The sequence below is a fragment of the Rhamphochromis sp. 'chilingali' genome (genome assembly GCF_963969265.1).
Source record: "Rhamphochromis sp. 'chilingali' genome assembly, chromosome: 8".
NCBI classification, from domain to species: domain Eukaryota; kingdom Metazoa; phylum Chordata; class Actinopteri; order Cichliformes; family Cichlidae; genus Rhamphochromis; species Rhamphochromis sp. 'chilingali'.
Window position 1 is genome coordinate 6,513,247 of NC_137935.1, and position 19,312 is coordinate 6,532,558.

The 19,312-nt window shown below is 39.9% G+C and overlaps 2 protein-coding genes across 2 annotated transcripts; one reads left to right on the top strand and one right to left on the bottom strand.

Annotated features, from left to right (window-relative positions):
- The first annotated feature begins 4,086 nt into the window (after positions 1–4,086).
- Positions 4,087–10,818, top strand: rasgrp4 (RAS guanyl releasing protein 4). The gene is made up of 14 exons (XM_080890258.1): positions 4,087–4,382; positions 4,489–4,623; positions 4,786–4,927; positions 5,840–6,013; positions 6,149–6,265; positions 6,838–7,113; positions 7,207–7,287; positions 7,554–7,658; positions 7,788–7,897; positions 8,008–8,158; positions 8,257–8,293; positions 8,650–8,781; positions 8,886–9,079; positions 9,544–10,818. Exons 1-14 carry the CDS (start codon positions 4,213–4,215, stop codon positions 9,649–9,651), a joined length of 1,932 nt encoding a protein of 643 aa, XP_080746384.1. The 5' UTR covers positions 4,087–4,212; the 3' UTR covers positions 9,652–10,818.
- On the bottom strand, positions 10,611–19,218 carry hnrnpul1 (heterogeneous nuclear ribonucleoprotein U-like 1; the record flags this gene model as incomplete). The annotated part of the gene is made up of 15 exons (XM_080890254.1): positions 10,611–11,511; positions 11,823–12,026; positions 12,116–12,264; positions 12,483–12,746; positions 13,456–13,624; positions 15,675–15,803; positions 15,921–16,043; positions 16,233–16,499; positions 16,683–16,795; positions 16,882–16,981; positions 17,334–17,473; positions 17,766–17,839; positions 17,939–18,149; positions 18,473–18,760; positions 18,981–19,218. The coding sequence occupies 15 exons, from the start codon at positions 19,216–19,218 to the stop codon at positions 11,395–11,397; spliced, it is 2,586 nt and encodes an 861-aa protein (XP_080746380.1). The 3' UTR covers positions 10,611–11,394.
- Positions 19,219–19,312: the final 94 nt, after the last annotated feature.

Here is a 19,312-nt window from a genome sequence, read left to right on the forward strand (position 1 = left end):
AAAGAGAGTGAGGGGGATTTCCAGAGAGAAAAGGAGAAGCTGTTTCCTGAATGGAATGAATAGAACAAGGATGAAGGAAGAGGAAAAAAGTGAGCAAAGTAGGAGTTAGTGAGGAAAATGAGGAATGGAAGGTCTTCCTGAAAAAAGAGTCAGTGATGCAATGGAGCAGGATCCAAATGAATAAGTATGTCATGTCATGTCATGCGCACAAGGATTTTCTTTTCAACACAAAGGTTGTTCCTATAGATGACATGCTAAATAAAGGGAGTGCTTTTCAAGTTGCCCTATGCTTTGGAAAAAGTCAATGCAAATTCCCAAACAGTAACTGTGTTCTAATTTGCATCCATATCCACTACACTCTATTTTCAAATGGCTCTCTGTCATTGAAGGTGGTCAGTGTCACTACACAGAAAACATACCTTTGACTGATGTTTTGTGTGTTACCTACTCAGCACTCGGGGGAAATTCCCTGAATAACGTTATGACATCAACAACATTTCCCCGTCAGCATTTCTGTTTGTAGTTGCCGTGTCTCACGTATGTGCAAGTGCTTTGACAGCAGGTGAATTCACTGAGAAAGGTGATATGTTGCAAAGGACATTGAGATTAGAAAACCACTCAGTTTTGTTTTTAAATGTACAAAATTAGTGTACATACTTCAATCCAAACACGTAAAAGAAATAACGGACTTGGAAACACTTGAGAACATAGAATAGATATTCTCATAATTTATTGAGACTGTTAACGAATTAGGTGATTATTGGTTCATTTTCAATCTGGATCAGGTAATATCTTTAAGTCAGTGTTATCTGCATAGTCAAAATCCCAAATTGCATTGTTTTTTTAATCGATGGACTTCACAGTCTCTACAGAATGTAACAGCTTAACTTAAAGCAAAGACCTTACCCAGCATGAGATTTAAGTTTCACAGTACACTTTTGCAGAAACCTAAAAGGCAGCTAAGTATAGATAAAATGACAGAGGCATCTTGATTTCACAAGCTTTCCTCTCCTTAAAATATATTTGTTGAAAATGTTGCATGCTGTGCTGTTAATGTTAGTGTTTTGAATTCAGTAGCCAGACTGTGTAATGAGGCAGAGGGGAGGAGCACAAGAGGCAGATCTTTGTTGCCCAGCAGGTTTCCAAACCAGTCACCTGGAGCCTGAGTACGAGGAAGAAGAGTGATGGAGTCTGGTTCATCACTGACATCCCCCTAATGCAGGGGTGGGCAATCTCAGTCCACGAGGGCCGGTGTCCCTGCAGGTTATAGATGTGTCCTCGAACCAACACAGCTGATTTAAATGGCTAAATTAGTTCCTCAACATGTCCTGAAGTTCTCCAGAGGCCTGGTAACGAACTAATCATGTGATTCAGGTGTGTTGACCCAAGGTGAGATCTAAAACCTGCAGGGACACCGGCCCTCGTGGACTGAGATTGCCCACCCCTGCCCTAATGTTTTGAGTCTAGATGTCTCTGAGAGTGAAATATGTTGCGTGATGACTAGATGGAACAGCACATACAGGCAGCTTGTGGTATAAATAGATAAGTGAATGTCACCACATGTTCCTGTGTATCTATAAGTGTTCTGCCATTTTATATGTTTTTGAGTGTCTGGACAGTGGGTGCAGGTGTATGTTTAGTAATGCATAAACTATATGAGAATGTACCAATGTGGTGAGTGGGTTGGGGAAATAAGCTGAGTGCTTAGGTTAAAAGAAGGGGATGTAGGTCTGGTCATTCAGGGAACTTGTCACCAGTTCTCTGAACTCACAGTTGTTTCCTGGCAATTTCATCACATTATCTGCAGTATAGACTGACAGTTTCATATTGGTTACATACTACTCAGTGTTTGCTCAGATGCACGAATACAAAATGTCTTAAGTGCAACACAAAGCTTCACCACCTTTAAAAAAAAAATGACAGACACTCTTAATGGGCAGGTTTGTTGCAAAATGTAGTTTCATTAATGTTTGGTAATTGTGGATCTAGACTTCTCTTAAGTCTCTTGCAAAACTGAGGTAACTATACCAGTTAAAATGTAGATGAAAAAGCAAAGAATAGAAACCAATAAAAAAGTTAAGAATTTCACTGGTTATTGTGAAACACGGTCAGATATTGCACAACTGAGCCACTGATCTGAAGAGGAAGCATCAACATAATCATGAAACAGAAAACTGTTGTGTTTAAGCATAAAATGTAGTATCTCTCCCTTATCTTTGTTGTCTAAAAAGTTGTTTTTGTAACTCTACTCGCACTTAGCATCAGTCCAGCTTCAGCATAAAGTATGCACAAAGGGATGGCCTATATGCTATGACTAGGCTGGATTCTCCTCAGTTGCAAATTTCCATTGAAGTCCAAAAAAGGGAAAATTTGCATCAGCGTTCTGCCACATCAGTAGCAGGACACCAGTCACCAGTGTATGATTACTAAAACAAATGGGTCTTGTGGTTACATACTGTATCTATAGGCTGCGAGGTGAATCAAAGAGAGATCTTCCGTTCTTGCCTAGTTTACTTGTGAGATGTGGTAAATCTATTTTGTTTTCGACAACAAGAAAGCATAATTTCAGTGTCTTATAAAAACTGATGGGTGATGTATTTTTATACTAACAGCATCCAAATATGTTTTGATGTTTTACTTTTTTAGACTTATAGATTTTTTTGTAACTTCAGTACCACTTATCAAAAACAAAAGGACTTATAGCAGTCACTATGCCTTATTTAATCTCTCATGTTGTCTGTTCCAGATTTTCCGTGACATTAATAGGAGTTTAAAAATAAAAGTTGCTCTGGCCTATGTCACCATTAGCACCTGCAATTAAAGAAAAAAAAAATCCCGATCAAAACTAATTCTTATAAAGTTTCTAAAAGCACGGGAGTAAAAATACAGTACAACATTTAAATGTGTGACACAACTGGCCACCCATCTAATGTCAGTAATGAAAAGTCCCCCACTACTTCAAGTCTTTTACTTATTTGACAAATTTAGAGAAGCATCTGAGCTGTTGCGTGCAGTTAGTCTGCTTGTGCATGATGGCTCAGACAGCAGCAGAGCTGTAGCAGAGCTTATCAGATGTGGGGAGCTGTGTTTCCTCTAATGCTGGCTTGAACTATCTCGTCACACATTGTTCTACTTTTTTAGGCTACTTATGCTCCCCTTTTCTCTCCCTCTCTCGCTCTCGCTTTCACTCTCTATCTGCCTTTCTGTCTGTCTCACTTTCTTAGGAAGTCCAATGTGGAGAGTCCTGGTGTGCTAAAGGGCAAAAACCTGGGCCCCCGGAGGAGGAATACATGTCCCAGTCCTCAGGACATCACCCGGGCCCTGCAGAGCCCCAGTTCTGCTCCCAGTGCCAGTGCTGCCAGCCTGGATGACCTCATACAGCGCTGCCTAAACTGCTTTGGTCAGTCTCTGTTTGCCATGTGGTTTTACACTTTAACAACAACAAGGTTATATAATTGAGGGATGAGGGAAAGTGTGGGGGGTGGGGGTGAGAGAAACTGACAGGGTGGGATGGAGAGAGACAAAGAGCAGTCTCATACAATCAAGCTTTGTTCTGTTGGGTTACAGAAGCCAGCCAGTCATTCCCATGCAATGTTAAACTATACAAATCTCTCTATCTCTATCTCTATCGCCTCCTCTGTTGGTGTATCAGTCAGTTCATTAAAATTACACAAATACATTTTTTGGATATCAACTGTTAAAGGTCCTGAAATGTGACAGTAGAAAAACTCAAAATAATGATCTAGTTAACTGGCATAATATAAAGCTTTCCTAGGGAAATGTTAGGGTAAAATAAAACTAGGTAGTTTGGTTGTACTGAACCTTTAAATTATAATTAATATATATTTCTGTTGATAAAAACAGGCATACCTAGAGAAAGTCTGAAATCTCCACTCTACCTGAGCTGCTTGGTGTGACATAAACTCGTTGCCTATTGCACTGTTTGTTGTTTTTAATCACATTAATCCTCCTCCTGTGAATCCACTGCTCCGTTTTGCTTGCAGATTCAGAGGGCAAGACTTCCAGCCCAAGAGGGACCCAGTTGGTCCACATGACCCTGATGATGCACAGCTGGGTTGTGCCATCTGAGGCATTTGCCCAGAAACTTCTCACTCTATATCCTCCACTGCCACTCAGTGTAATACTCTGGTTCCACTGGTGCACTGCTCCCAATCACATGCCCATGTTGATTAATCAGATCAGGAAACAAGCATGGCTTTGTTTTGCACTCCATGTTTGCAAAGCAGATTTCAAGTATATATCCCTACTGTTTGGTATAATTTGCACAGTGTGTTTAGAGCCTTGACTATTATTCTTACTTATAAGGACTGTCCCTCCGACAAGAGAGGACTCAGGCGGACACAGATCCGCCACCTTGCCAGGTGAGTAAGGACACTCGAGACCGTTGAATGATGGAGTATGACGGAACTGGTTATCCTGCTCTATTTGCGAGTAGTAAACATGTTTTCTGTTTTGCTTTGTGGCAAGGCAGTGGATCAGCCAGTTCCCAGCGGTATTTGAGGTGGACCCCCACCTTGAACAGACCATGGGGGACCTGTGGGCACTGGTCCGGTCAGATGGAGGAGAGGAGAAACACTCGCAGCTCATCGAGAACTCCTGCTTGTGAGTCATGTTTCTGTTTGATTTACCGTTGTACCCTGGAAAAACTGCATATATATAAATATGTCTAAAAACAGTTTAAAAAAATATATATATATATATATATATAAACAATAAACAATCCTATAAATAGAATGATGATTTTTGTCCTGTTGCCTTTCCTAGAAGCCCTCACCTGAACATATCACAGGCACCCTCACCTTCTGTGAAGAAGAGGAAGGTGTCTTTAATATTCGATCACATGGAGCCAGACGAGATGGCTGAGCATCTCAGCTACCTTGAGTTTAAAAACTTCTGTAATGTATCAGTAAGTTCACCAAACAACTTCTCACTATTTCTTAGGTTTTTCACCCGATGAGACACCATCATGTTGCCATGACTCACAGAGATGTTCCTAGTCCTGAAATAAGCACTCAGAGTTGATGAATATGCATAGACAAGTTTTACTTTTGGTATCATTATTAGTACCAGTACATTATGTGGTTATGATAATTAGTCCTGTTGTAAAGATGCTATTATAGCCTAGTAGCAAAATTAATGGATAAATCATAAAATCATCTAAGATTCAAGCTAAAGCTCTTTAGTTAAGCATTCTTTGTCAGCGTTTGAGGTTTTTTGCTAAACAGTGTAGTTTAATGGCATCTTCATTCATTCTACACACAGCTGAGCATGAAGTATGTTAAAGTAAAAATATTATACTGTAAAAATGTTAAAGGTTCACTGTATTTTTGACAGTTTAAATGGTGACACTTTCCATGAACATTGGTCATTTTGTTTTAATCACACTATCAGTAATATGTTATTTGTAAGAACAAGTTTTTCTGCCACATTGTGAGAAATCCTGTTGCGTAACTTGCATTGTAGTTGATGGCATTTCTAACTTTCAATAGGAAGTGTGAACACTTTATGGGAAATGGTTTCAGTGTATCAATTTGCCTAATAGTACCTACATCTATAGTCTCAGTCCCTTTACAAAGTATTAGTAAATGGTGCCATACAGTCGATAGTGGTCACCGTATCTGTTGGTTTTACTGACAGTCAGGCTCCCTCCAGATGTTCCAGATGGTTTGTGAAATTGCAAAGTTGTGCCACAACTTTTTCTTTTACTCTGAAGCCACAATCAGAAGATAAAATATTGTTTTATTTTTATGAGAAAATGATTCAAAATGTTAAAATTACGAATAACCTTTATTGCTTGAACTCTTTTCTAATCGGACAGTTCTTGGATTACCGCAGCTATGTAGTACGAGGTTCAGTCCGGGACAATCCTGCTTTGGAGCGTTCAGTGATGATGTGTAATGGGGTCTCCCAGTGGGTCCAGCTGATGATTCTTAGCAGACACACAGCCCAGCAGAGAGCCCAGGTCTTCACCAAGTTCATTCATGTGGCTCAGGTAAAGTACCTGGGGAGGCAACATCACAAAAACTGAAATAAGAGCTAAGACGCATTTTGGTTTGGCTGCCAGGTCTACTGTTTCAGGTGCACTTTTTCTAATTTACAGTTATTTCTTATGCTCTTTTCCATTTAGAAACTTCGATCTCTGCAAAACTTTAACACTCTCATGGCCGTAACTGGAGGCCTCTGTCACAGTTCAATCTCCCGCCTCAAAGACACTTCTAACCTGCTGCCTCCTGATGTCACTAAGGTATTTTAAATATTGCGTGTAATCATGAGTCAGTGTTAGTGCCTGTCACGCCACAAGGGTGTAAACGTTTAGACATTGCTTTGCTTAATCATTGCAATGTCTGTTTCTTCACCTGCTAACCCAGTAAGTGGTGTTTCTGGTAATTCTTTATCTTTTGTTAGATATGGTGGCATTCAAAAAGTGATATTTGCATGTCATACACATCAACTAAACTTACTGTACATATGAGAAAGAATGTTTTGGGGCGTAACATTAACTCAGAGAAGTGTTTGGTACACATTCCATTTTTACCTCTTGTTTTTCCTGTGTGGGACAACACCTTCAACTGCCCTCTTGGGGTTGCTTTGTCATATCCTGAAGAGTTTTTATAGATTTTTTACATTTTTAGCTGTATGGTCTCATCACAGCTAGCCAGCTGTTTCTAGACAAACGTGTGCAAAGGTTTGCCATATCTTAGATTACTCTTAGACGATTCACTGTTTTCCATTTAAACAAAAAAAAAAAGGCTTAGTTAAATATTTTAAAAATATATATTTTTTAATCACTATTTGTCAATCTTTATTTTCTGTCAGGCTCTCAGTGAAATGACAGAGCTGCTCTCGTCGCGGAGTAATTACAGCAACTACCGTCGGGTTTACAATGAGTGCACCGGCTTCAAGGTTCCCATTTTGGGTGTCCATCTAAAGGATCTGATCTCGCTGAATGAGGCCTTGCCGGACTACATAGATGAGGAAAAAATCAACCTGAGCAAGCTGCAGCACCTCTATAGCAACATTAATGACCTGCTGGCCCTCCACAGCTGTACACCACCCTTTGAGGCCAACAAAGACCTGCTGCATCTGCTCACGGTACTAGAACAAGAAACAAGAAGGGGATTTTTACAAAGTTAGATAGCACGAAGTCACAAACATCTGAAATTCTGTTCTGTGTTAATGTTTCAGCTCTCCCTAGATTTATACTACACTGAGGATGAGATATATGAACTCTCATATGCCAAGGAACCCAAGAACCCCAAGGTTCAGGTCAGTAGAGCTGAAGTGAAGCTCTTTGTAACGGTACACAGGTTCACACTTACTTTAACCTCTTCTTATAAGCGGGTGGACATTTGCGCACTTTCTGTGGGTGTAACGTGTTCTTCAAAACAAAAGCAGAGACGCAGTGCTTAAATACATCAAAGTTAGCCACATCAAAGCGCTGTACGTTAGGGAAGTGTATTATGTGGTGGGTGTGTGCATTTTTGCTTGTCTGACAGTCTTCGTGTCTCATTGCTGCATCTGTTTGTCCACAGCCTGTAGCTCCAGTTAAACCCCCAGTAGTGGCAGAGTGGGGTTCAGGAGTCACCCCCAGGCTCGACCCCGACACCATATCTAAACACGTCAAACAGATGGTGGATGTGAGTATGTGACTTTGCAACAACCTGATGTCTCTCACTTCCTTATTACTTGGCAGCCTAAAGCAGAACTAGCAAACTGTTCCTTGACAAGTGGAACTGAATATCTGATCGTTCTGTTGCCCCCTGCAGTCCATAATGAAGAATTATGACCACAATCAGGATGGCTACATTTCGCTGGAGGAATTTGAAAAAATAGCAGCCAACTTCCCCTTCTCCTTCTGTACTCAAGAAACTGACAGGTGAGGAAGCTGCAGCTCACACGCGGGCCTCTCGTCATGACCTAAATGCAAATCAGAGAAAGGACAACTTACTTACATCTATGTTGCACTTTGGAAAATTTTCTGCCTAGGGAGGGACAAATCAGCCGTGAAGAAATCACCTCTTACTTCATGAGGGGAATGTCCGTATGTGCCAAGTTGGGGTACAACTTCAATGACGCGCATAACTTCCATGAAACCACATACAAACGACCAACATTCTGTGATATATGTAGAGGCTTTGTGAGTGTCATTAGCTTTGTTTGTTGTTTGTTTCTTTTTTCTCATTGTTTTGGGTTTTGTAGAAATTTAGTCAAATTGTAATTTGTCATATCTTGCAGCTATGGGGTGTCACCAAACAGGGCTACCACTGTAAAGGTAGGCTCAGAAACACAAAAATAAACCTCTAAGATCAGAGATCTTAACCTTCTAATCAACTGTCAAGAGTAATCAGCTTGATCTGAGCAAGAATTTGCCCAATAGAATAAGACAGAGTTTAAGAGGACAATTCCCTGAACATGTGGCCTCTTGACATTTCCTCTGCTATTGAAGTAATTTAGTTTGTAACGCTAAAAGCATTACAAAATTACACGTCAACACTGAAATAGGCTATGTTGTTCCAAAAACAATGGTCTGATTACTCTGGATAATCCACAAAACGTTTTCTTAATCTGAGTGAACGAATCCTTAAAGTGGTAGTGCTTTAAAAGCTTAACATTTTCTCTGTCTTCCAGACTGTGGGATAAACTGCCACAGACACTGTAGAGATCTGGTGGGTATTGAGTGCTTGAAGAAACACAAAAACACGACTGGGTCCTGTCCATGCACCCCCGCACCTGATTTAAGAACCAAGGGCAACAGCTGGAGTGCGTCCTTTCTTCTTCATATACAGTCCGCAAAGCACACACTGTCTTCTGTCAGTAAAAAGTCTCTAAAATTATTATTTAATATTATTATTTTTTCTGGTCAGGTTCGGAAGAGGAGACCTTTGTTTTTCCCCTGAGTAATGAAACAGAGCACCATAAGGGTACATCTGACTGGAAAAGTAACACCAGTGAATCAGTACTGTCCGACCGCTCCACTCAGACGGATCCTGGAGTTTGGACACCTGAGAAGAAGGACAAAAAGGGAAACCACCTTCACTCTCGTCCATCACTGAGAAAGGTGAGAAATGGTGCAAGTTCCTGCAAAGTGATCATTCAGAAAGGAAGTGTTTCTTAACCTTTTCTTCTCTGTGATCCTGTTTATATGTGAAAAATGCCATGATTGCATAATGAAATAATACAGCAAGGATTCATTTAAGATTAAAAACTTTGAGTTGCTACCAGACACAGTACAAAATGATAACTCCGTTAAGAATACTGTGAGCTTGGACTCCATATGTACAACTTTGAATGACTCCCTCTACTGTCGTTTTCATGCATGCTGTTATAAAACAGCAAAATAATCCTTTTTTGTGTCCAGCTTGTCCATCTGACTGCTGAGACTTTACTACCTCATATTTTAGGCACTACTTTCAGAGTTAAAGCATTACAAGTGCAGTTTAAAACACTTTGCAAGACTTTGTGAAATGAGAAAAACAAACAGTGACTAGTTTCTTTATGATTAATTTGACATTTGTTTTCCAGGTCAGCACTCTACCACACAGAACCCGCTGCTCCATGCCTGTTTCCTTCCTGCAGGAGAAGATGGAGGAGCTGCATCTGTACAAAGACAAAAGCAGGGAGCCAGACTGAGCACTCATTTCCCCACATGGACAAAGCACAGACACAAACACATTTTTTGGACAAAGCTGTGTCTGACTCGTGTTGAACTGATACTATTTACTGGCCACTTATTTTAGAAGGCCAGCAAAGGACTCATTTGTGTTTCAAGCATGGTTGTGTGATGTTTTTCATTTGATCTTTGTCACTGCTATTTTATTGGTTATCCGGCTCAGAAACATGGATTTTCCTACTGAGGAACACCTCGTATTGTTTTGAACTGGTGCCTTGGTTTTCTGGTGCTAAACCACCTTACTTCCTAATTTATGCCAACCTATAGGCAGGCTTTTCCTGATCATACAATATATACACATGCAGGGTAGGAAATTAACACTAACCTCAACAAAACTGTGGTTAATTGTAACACTGGCAGCTATATGACAACTCGTCAATTTGGAAAGAATGGAAAACTATTTTAACTGTTATTTATTTGGCTGTTGATTGGATATTTGATATACAAACAGCTAATGTATCAATTTATCGCGTGTCAAAAAGTTATATTATCGAGTTTTACCTTAGCATCTGTTAGCCCAGTTGGTAGTAGAGTTTTGCACATCAAATTCTAAATGGCAATATTGGATTTCATATGTTTTTTACTCAATTAAGCTGTCAGAAAAAGTTAGTGGAAAATCACAAAGTATTTGTTATTGAAACTTCATCATCTATATTGCCCATTTGAATAGCAAAAGGAGCTTGTTAAGCCTAATCGGCCATCATGACTACAGTTTAAAATGTTCATTTCCTTCCCAATGTTTTTGACTGCACATGCATATGGTCCAAACTTGGCATATGGTTTTTAGCTAAACGCTTCCTTTTGTTTTGTCCATGACTTACAAATGTTGGGAAAAAAAGTCGAAAAACATATCAATGATTAATCAGACAGTATGTGTTGTGTCTGACTTCACTGAAGGGGAACAAAAGGACATTAACAATTACAGGCATATACAACTGCATTTATTGTATAAAGACAAGACAGTTTGCGTAACTGATCAAAATCTGATTTTCATTTTCAGGTAGAAAACAAATTGTTTGAAAAGAATAGGATTAAACTACAAGACAAAATGCGCAATCACAAAGGGATGGAAAAAAAGAAAAGAAAAAAAACAACCCTGCACATAGAACTAGTCAAGAGTGGCAAAATATTTTTCTCAATCAAAGACTGGATTAAATACTACAGCATCAACACCTATTTAAAAAACGTGTTTCATAATGCTTGGTGTCTATTGCAGTAAATAAAATGTAAAATCGGTAACTGAAAATTAAAAAGCAAGACAGGACAGGGTCATGGATGTAAAAAGCATGCATTTTGTTCTTCTCAAAGCAAGCAAAAGTATTCAGGGTTTGCTGTACTTTTCCTGCCTTCTTCACACTATGAAATGTACAATTACCTCTTCAATCTGTAGTAAATGTGGATTTCATACATCCATACTGAATGCATTATCAATAACATTCATTAAATGTCTTGATACCTATCATCTACCACTTCACGGTCACTGCTTAGAATAAGACTTAATTCAGTAAAAATAATGAAAAGACATCAAACTGTATGTAATTTAGGTGTACACGGATTGATGGCAAATGAAGGCTACTGTGTTAAATCAGATGGAGGATGTTATGGTTGGAGACACAATGTGGGACTGTACAAAAATCAATCTTCTGCAGTTATCAGAGGTGTTCAGGACACAGGTGGATGCAGGTACAGATGCAGGAAGGAAGCTACTGGGAACCAGAAGATGAGCCTTGGCTGCCTTGTCCAGGATAGCTGCCATACTGGCTGTAATATTGATTCCACTGGTTCTGATTCTGGTAGTACTGCTGCCACTGCTGAGCATACTGTAAATCAAAGCAAGAAGCATTTAGAGTTAAAAGTATGTTTACAAGTTTGAGATACTTCATGATCATTAAACCCTTTCCAAAGCCTTAAAGGTGGAGAAAGAAAGAAAGAAAGAAAGAAAGAAAAGGCTGAACACTGTTTTAAAGTTGTGAACTTTGTGATTCAGTTTTTCTACAGTGAAAACTTTGGATAAAACTTGGCCACCATCAGATCGATTACTACTAAAGTGAATTCATTAGGATTTCTGCCACTGGGCTCTATTGAAGTAACGGCCTGAGTTCATAGGGCCAAAAATGGACGTTAGTGGTACCTGCTGATACTGCTGGTTGTAGCTCTGCTGTGGCTGCTGTTGTGGTTGCTGTTGTGGTTGCTGCTGCTGGTGGTTGTACGTCTGACCAGTGGCAGGTGTCTGGCTGTAGCTCTGACTGTATGCTGGGTACTGACTGTAGTTGCTGTAGTAATTCTGGTTGTAGTTGCCCTGGTTGTACCCTTGATTGTAGCTCTGGCTGTAGCCCTGAGGGTGAAGAAGAATACAATGATATAATTTTTTCCCCCATTTTATAATTTATGGTGTTTTATCCATAAATGAATCATATTAAGTACCTGGTTGTATCCTCCTTTGTTGTAAGAGGGTGCAGTTCTGTAGCTTCCCCCTGACTGCTGACTGCGGTTATATCCACTTCGTGCATCAGAGCCTCCGTCACGGTAGCTGTTGCCCCACCTGTTCTGGTTATAGCTGCCACGATTGTAGCCTGTAAAACGCAACAAAAAGATGAAATATCTACAGACATTTATTGAACAATTTTATTTTACAAAAATGCTGTGCCAACATAAAAGTCAAAGGAAGAAAGCAGGTGCAACATTTGTTAAACTGAGATCATTAAGTGTTCAGGAAAAATATGTTAACCTGAAAGTTCCAACTTTCTAGTTTGAAATTATCAAAAAATAAATAATATTTAAGAGTTCTTACCTCCTCTGTATCCACTGCCTCCATCCCCACTGCGGTTCTGGTAGCTGCCACGAGCTCCATCACGGTTGTCATACCGCTGGAAGCTACCACCTCCGCGGCCACGGAACCCACCAGACCTGTTATCAAAGCGTTTCTCAGGGGGTGGGCCAGCTTTGCGGCCCTCCTCATTGTACTGCTTCATCAACTTTTCAGCCTCGTCGCGCTGCAGCTCGACGTACGTCACTGCCTCCAGGAAGTCGCAAGGCTCAGGGAGAGTAAAGTTGGCTTCAAGAGTGGCAGTGATGACCACAGGAAAGAGACAGCCCATCCAGCAAAAAAAGGATGGGAGAGAGAGAAAGAGGGGGAGGGGGTTGTAGTGAAGACCAAAGCAGCCACACCACCGGAAGACAAAATGAAAACTAATTACTATTGTACAGGGGAAAAGTACATCAGAGAAACTAAGAGCAGATAATGAAGCAGATGGTAGGGTAAAGGGAACAAAAATTACCTCCAAGGGAACATGGAGGAAACATTTGTTTAAACAGACACAGGAGAGGAGGGAGACTTCAGTAAAGGTGGGGAGGGGGACAAAGGACAACTAAAAAGTTGGTGAGAAGAGGAAACAGCTCTGCAAACCAAGGACAGCTGATGTGAGAGTGTTACAAATTAACTTACAAAAACATATGCATGTAAATGTGTCATTTGGAAACATTCGTTTCATGGAAGCCAATTGCGCAGTATTGGTTCTATTACAAAGCCGAAATCTCAGTTTGCAGGGCATCAGAAGTAAGCTGAATGGCAAGTGGTAGATACAGGGCAAAAAATAAGAATCAGATTCATGTTGACTTTTTTAAAAATATCCAGGTCTGATATCTGGCCAAAGGCTATGATGAGGGAAGGGGGGAGGGGGCATCTTCCAAGTTTGATTTTAGAGACAACACATAGAAAAAAAGTAGATCTGGTGTTTTATTTATTGTTTCCACAGCGTTCCTACCTTTCATTTCTAACACAGCATGATCGGGCACATCCTTCCCCTGCTCATTGGTTTGCTTTAATGTTCGTTCTTTTAAATCCTCGTCCGTGGGACAAATTACAATAGCCTTGCGTTGAAAACCTTCAAAAGGACGCATTTTTCGTCTCCTTGCTGATCCATAAACATTTGTCTAGCAATGGTGACAAGAAAGAAGTAGAAGCTTGTTTGTTATTGTTTATTTGTAATGGCTTTCCACTGGAAGGAAGCTGGAACCCTGCAATAATGAAGTGAGAGAGGTTTGGCTTGGACGTCAGTCTACGTTTTTACTCAGGTACTATTGGCCTCTCGTCACTCCACAGACTTACCTCACGGTCTGTGCGTCCAGGTACCCAGTGACTGCTAAAGAAAGTTATTGTAAATAGAGGGACCCCGTGCTGACTAAACTTTCTGCTTTGTCAGACAACGCCAAGATGCGCGCACTCAATTCTGTGTTCATTCAATGACTATGTGCTGATTGTAAATATGCTTCAAAAGCACTGCTACAATTACGCAGAGCAGTAACTGAGAGAAGCTGTGAGTATTTTGTATTTACCTCAAACATTAAAAGAACTTAAATATGCCCTAGATGAACAGTTACAATACCGAAAGGTATATTACAGTTACCATTTCGATTGAATTGATTTTCAATTCAGTTAATTCTTCTTCTATTGCGATGTAGCGATTATAAATGTAGAGATAGTTTGCAGTAGTCACCAGGTGGAATAGCAAATACATAAATATTTCATATCTTGCTCTGAACAACCTAATTTCAGTATTATAAACTACTGCTGTTAGATTTTTCTCCCAAAATATTCCATAGCACTGATCAGCAGGAACGACTCATGGTTACATTTTGCTTTGATGACAGTGCCAACTGTCAAATGTAGCCACATTATAAATCACATTTTTTTCCATAATCCTTGCTGCCTGTGTAAGAACTCAAAACCGAATGAAAATGCTTCAAAAACCCTCGTTTCAAATCAGGACTACAGCTAAATAACAAACACTTAATAATTACGCTTTATCTAAATTAGGCTTTTAGGTGACATTAAAACTGCCAAAGCACAATTATCAAACTGCGCCATGCTATGACATTCAAATAGAAGACTTGCGGTTAGGACACTTTAAACAGCAAACAGCTCACAGTATTAACTTCAAACAATCTCTCTCTTCATCCAGCAGAACTCAGTGGGGTCTCCACTGACCAACAAACAACTAAGTAATGCCAATGTCAGTTAAATTTGTAATGAATATGATCTCACAATTTAACAGTGAGAAGCTTATACAAGTTCTTATTAGTAACCAATTTAGCTTTAAATATATGCCAAAAGCTTAAAAAGAAAAAAAAAAGAAAAAAGAAAAAATAGGATTTCGGTTCCTTAATATACACACAAAGAAATCACATACCTCAAAGAAAACACTCTGTGTCTAAAGTGCCAACTTTACAACTTTTATCGAATATAAACATGTCCGAAAAGCACCATTTACCACAGCATGCTGCTTCAAAAACCGCTTGCTAGTCTCATGGGTCCCTCAGACTTACCTTTACTCACCTTTTCTTCATACGAGCTCTTGTCCCATTCCAGACAACACATATATAACCTACCTGCAAATACTCACAGTTTCCACAGAAAAGCCACAGTCCACCATCAGACCCACCTACCTTTTTCCCACATTTCCTGAGCTCAAAGATCTGAAAATCTAAAAGGCTGTTAGTCAGTACTTACCTTAGGGGTCAATTTATTAAAAAACACACTCAAAAGTTCCATATATCTCACTTAAAAAATAGCTTTTAAAAAGCTATCAACTCTGTCTTATTAAATTAGCAACAGAAGGTGTTTTTCTTACTCACCAGTCAGAGCTTACTTGTTTCTCAACATCTTTACAAAGTCATGGTTTACTTGTACATTGTTGAAATTCACAAGACAAACAATACTGTATTATGACAGGGAATAGCAAGTGCAATATACTGCGGGATGAAAACATAACATATTCTGTCACTTATGAGAGCCATTAATCATTTTCGTTTACAATGCATGACAAGCAAGTGACAAGAGGGAGATCAATGCTTCTTCTACTCTATAATACACAGAGACCCCCTGAAAGATAAATAAATAGTCCATTAGAGAGAGAGTGATCATCAGGGCACATTGACTGACTGTGGTGAGTATTAAAGCAGAGTGTAACTGGAGGGGCAGTACCTGATCGAGGATGTAGTTGCGTCTCTTGCGGGCGGCGATCTCAATCAGCCGGTTCAGACACTGGGTGGCCTGCTGTATCAGAACATCCCAGCGCCCGGCGTAGTTCTTCTGGCGGCGCAGACCCATGACCTGGAGAAAAAGGAATACATTTTAAAATCTTTGTTTGAAAATAAATAAAGACTTTGAACAGAACCAACATTCACAATGTAATGAAGAAAAAAAAACCCCACAACAAACAAAACCAACCTTCATCTTGTCCATGATAGCATTTGTGCCCAGGATGTTGTACTTCTTGTCCGGGTTACTCTCTGCATGCTTTGAGGCCCAAGTGGTTTTTCCACAGGCAGGGAGGCCAACCATCATCAAAATCTGGGGGGGAAAACAAAACAAAAAACCTCTGATCAGTGCTACATCAATTTTTTATTTTGCTTACAATTAAATTTACAAATTGTGGCTAACTTCCAATTAACAATCAAGCATTTAGTCTCCCCAAAACAACAGAAGATTTGGGGGCAAAAACCTCATGTACTGTATAGTACAATTTCACTGCTAACTTACCTCACACTCAGACTTGCTGGCAGGTCCTTTAGTACCTCTGATCTTGTCCTCCATCTCCAGATTGTGGATGAAGGTGTATCCCTCTTGTGGGGGGAAGTAAGGCTCTCGCTTCTGTCCAAAGTTGAACTCAACCGCACAATTCTTAACCAGGACGTGAGGGAACAGGGCACGGCCTGCCAAGGCTTCTTTGGTTGTCCGGAAAGCCACACCCAAATGCACTCCATTCTTAGAGAAGCCCATCTCCACCTCGTCACCACTGTCAAAGTCCTTAAAGTGACAAAGCAAAGAAAACGTCTCAACTTGTAAAATATGCAAAATGCGAGCATTATGATAGATTACTACCATAATTACTGAATAAAAACACAATAACTAAAATAAAGAATACATTATTAAAGAAATGTGTGAAATTCTTATGTGATAAGCTTTAGAGAAAATGAATCAATTACTTACAATGTAACAACCGATGACATCATTTTCGCCAAACTTCTCACCAAAGTCTGAAAATTTACAGTCAACGGATTTTTTTCCTGTTCCTCCATATCCAAAGGAAAATGGCTCCTCGCCTAAAACATTGCAGGATTAAAACAATTGTTTTATTAGTTGACCGAGCAAACATCATGTTGAGTATTGTGACAGATGCTTCACTCACCAAGCTGAGTGCTGCAGTGGTTGAGAGACCACCCAATTCTGACCACATGGGGATCAGGCTCACTGCTGGGGAGGTGCTTCACAGGAATTTCTTCATTGATCTTTAAAAAAAAACAAAAGTCAAACACAATCAGAGTAAGATTTTTGTTTGCCTAATACATATATGCGTGCGTGTGTGTGTGAACCAGAAGGATTACTTGACATTATTTCAAAAACAAACAAAACAAAAGAAAAGTTAACCAGAGCTTCTATAAAAATTGTGTTTTCAGCTACATTGGTTTAAAGGCCAACAGGGTTAATGCTATTCTTACATTTGACGATAATGCTTGTTAATAGTAAAGTTTCCCCAATACCAAATTGGTAAAATTTCATAAAATAGGTCTGACCTCATCAGCACGAATCATCTGTCTAGCTTTAAAACTACTAAGCCTTTAGACAAACGCATCCATTTACCTTCATCTCATAGCACACGCGTCCCTGGGTGACTCCATGAGTTGCTCGTGCCCCAGCCCAAAGGTAAGCAAAGCCTTCAATGGTCAGTGGATAACCACTGTAGCGGTCACGGGAAACTTTGAAGTGCAAATCACAATTGTCTGAAAACCAAAGAGTTAAGCACAAAGCATCAAACACTTCATCTATATCAGTCATAAGATGGTAGTCTACATCTCTGCAGCAATAGTGGGCGCTAATTATCACTGTAGATTAGAGCAGAGCATACATATATTTAAAAGGTTACACGTAATCCATCAACAAAAGCATGTAGTGAATAAATGACTGTGTCTGCTACAACAGTCCAACTTCCTATTGTCTCTGATATTTATAAACAACCATAGACAGCACACTGACACTAGTTTGTTCACACACTATTTAATGTACCATACTTACATGTATCAATTGTAACAAGAGTGTCATCTATGTTCTCCTCTTCATCTTCAGCAGGAGGCTGAGGTGTTCGGGATCTGTACAATAACACCAGAGTATTTATTGTCATACACTTTGCCTTATCCATTCCGAGTGTAGACAGTTGAGTTAACTTAGAAAAACATGTAGAAGCCCACCTCTTCTCCTCACGGTGCTCATAATAGCTGTAGCCCCTGTTCTCCTCATACGGCCTCTTACGTCCATAGTGTCCACCTCTCTCATCTTCAGTTTTGACTTGCTCTGGCTGGCCTGCGGTATCTTGCCCATGCTGCTGGTCATGCTGATTATCTTGTTGCCTTTCACCTGCACCCTCAGATTCATCTTCCATTTTGACCTCTACTTTAACTTCTATAATTAGACATGAACAAACATAACACATTTTAACATGAAAACAAGTTGTTGAATTTTTTCTACTAGGTATGAGAGCAGTTTGAGTGTTGGGTTTACATGTCTTTACTGTATGGCCAAAGTCCATGAGGAAAATTTTACACTACCTTTAGCATCATTTAGTTTAAGCAGATCACTGTGTCATTGTGCCACCTCTGCATGTCGGCAGTAAATAGCAGTAAAACTTGAATCTCTGAAAAGCGTTTCTATTCTCAACCAGTGCCATCAGAGATTAATACAAGACTATAAAAATCAACTGAGTAATAAAAGTAATGAAACATTACCTTGTCTATTCTCTTCATTCTCCTCCTCTTCATTCTCTTCCTCCACTTCCTCCTTTGTTGCAGGCTTGGTCTCTTCCTCAGACATCATGTCAGTTTTCTGAATATCCTCATCTGCTGTGAAGTCGGGCACATTGTGACCCGAGTCTGAAGGAGTCTGACTTTCGTAGGGGTTACCTTCTGCCTCCTCTTCTTCATAGTAACCACCTGAATCTCGGCCCTCATCTTCATCTTGAGGGGCATCACCTTCAGCTTCATCACCACCACCATAGTCCTCAGCTGCTTCTGAATCTGGAAATGTAAAATTTTTAAACTTAGTTTAGGTGTTCTAAAGTTTGTAAAGTGAAAAGTTTGTTGACATTTCCCAACTTTGAAACTTTAATTTATACTTAAGTACAGTGAAGTGCTTAAAATGTAATATCAGCAAAGGGCAGAAACTGGATCAAAGTCCAAAACAACGTAATAAAACTAGTTTCATGGAAGTGAAATGTTTAATGAAATAATACTTTACCTTGCTGCTCTTGTGCATCCGTTTCATCTTCATTGTCTTGGTAGTCATCACCGTATTCCTCTTCCTGCTGCTGATCCCCTTTATCCTCTTGCTCGCCAGCATCAGCCTGAGCTTCAGCCTCCAGAGCGGCTTTCAGCCTCTCTACGAGGTCTGCCTTCAGGCCTCTGGTGTCCAGGCCACGGCGCTGGAGCTCTTCTTTTAACTCATTGACTTTCAGTTTCTTCACGTCAACACTCATTGTGATTTTGGATATCTGCTTGGTGCTTCTTGTCTTTATTTGCTACAAAAATTGGGAGGAAATGTTCAGGTACTGCTAAAAACACTGCCTATAA

What these genes read in the sequence shown, in the direction of transcription:
- rasgrp4 (XM_080890258.1), top strand. Translation starts at nt 4,213, where the DNA reads ATGGCTTTGTTTTGCACTCCATGTTTGCAAAGCAGATTTCAAGTATAT. An exon ending in ACGTCAAACAGATGGTGGAT is followed by an intron (nt 7,659 to 7,787) that starts GTGAGTATGTGA and finishes TGCCCCCTGCAG; the next exon opens with TCCATAATGAAGAATTATGA. An exon ending in TGTACTCAAGAAACTGACAG is followed by an intron (nt 7,898 to 8,007) that starts GTGAGGAAGCTG and finishes TTTTCTGCCTAG; the next exon opens with GGAGGGACAAATCAGCCGTG.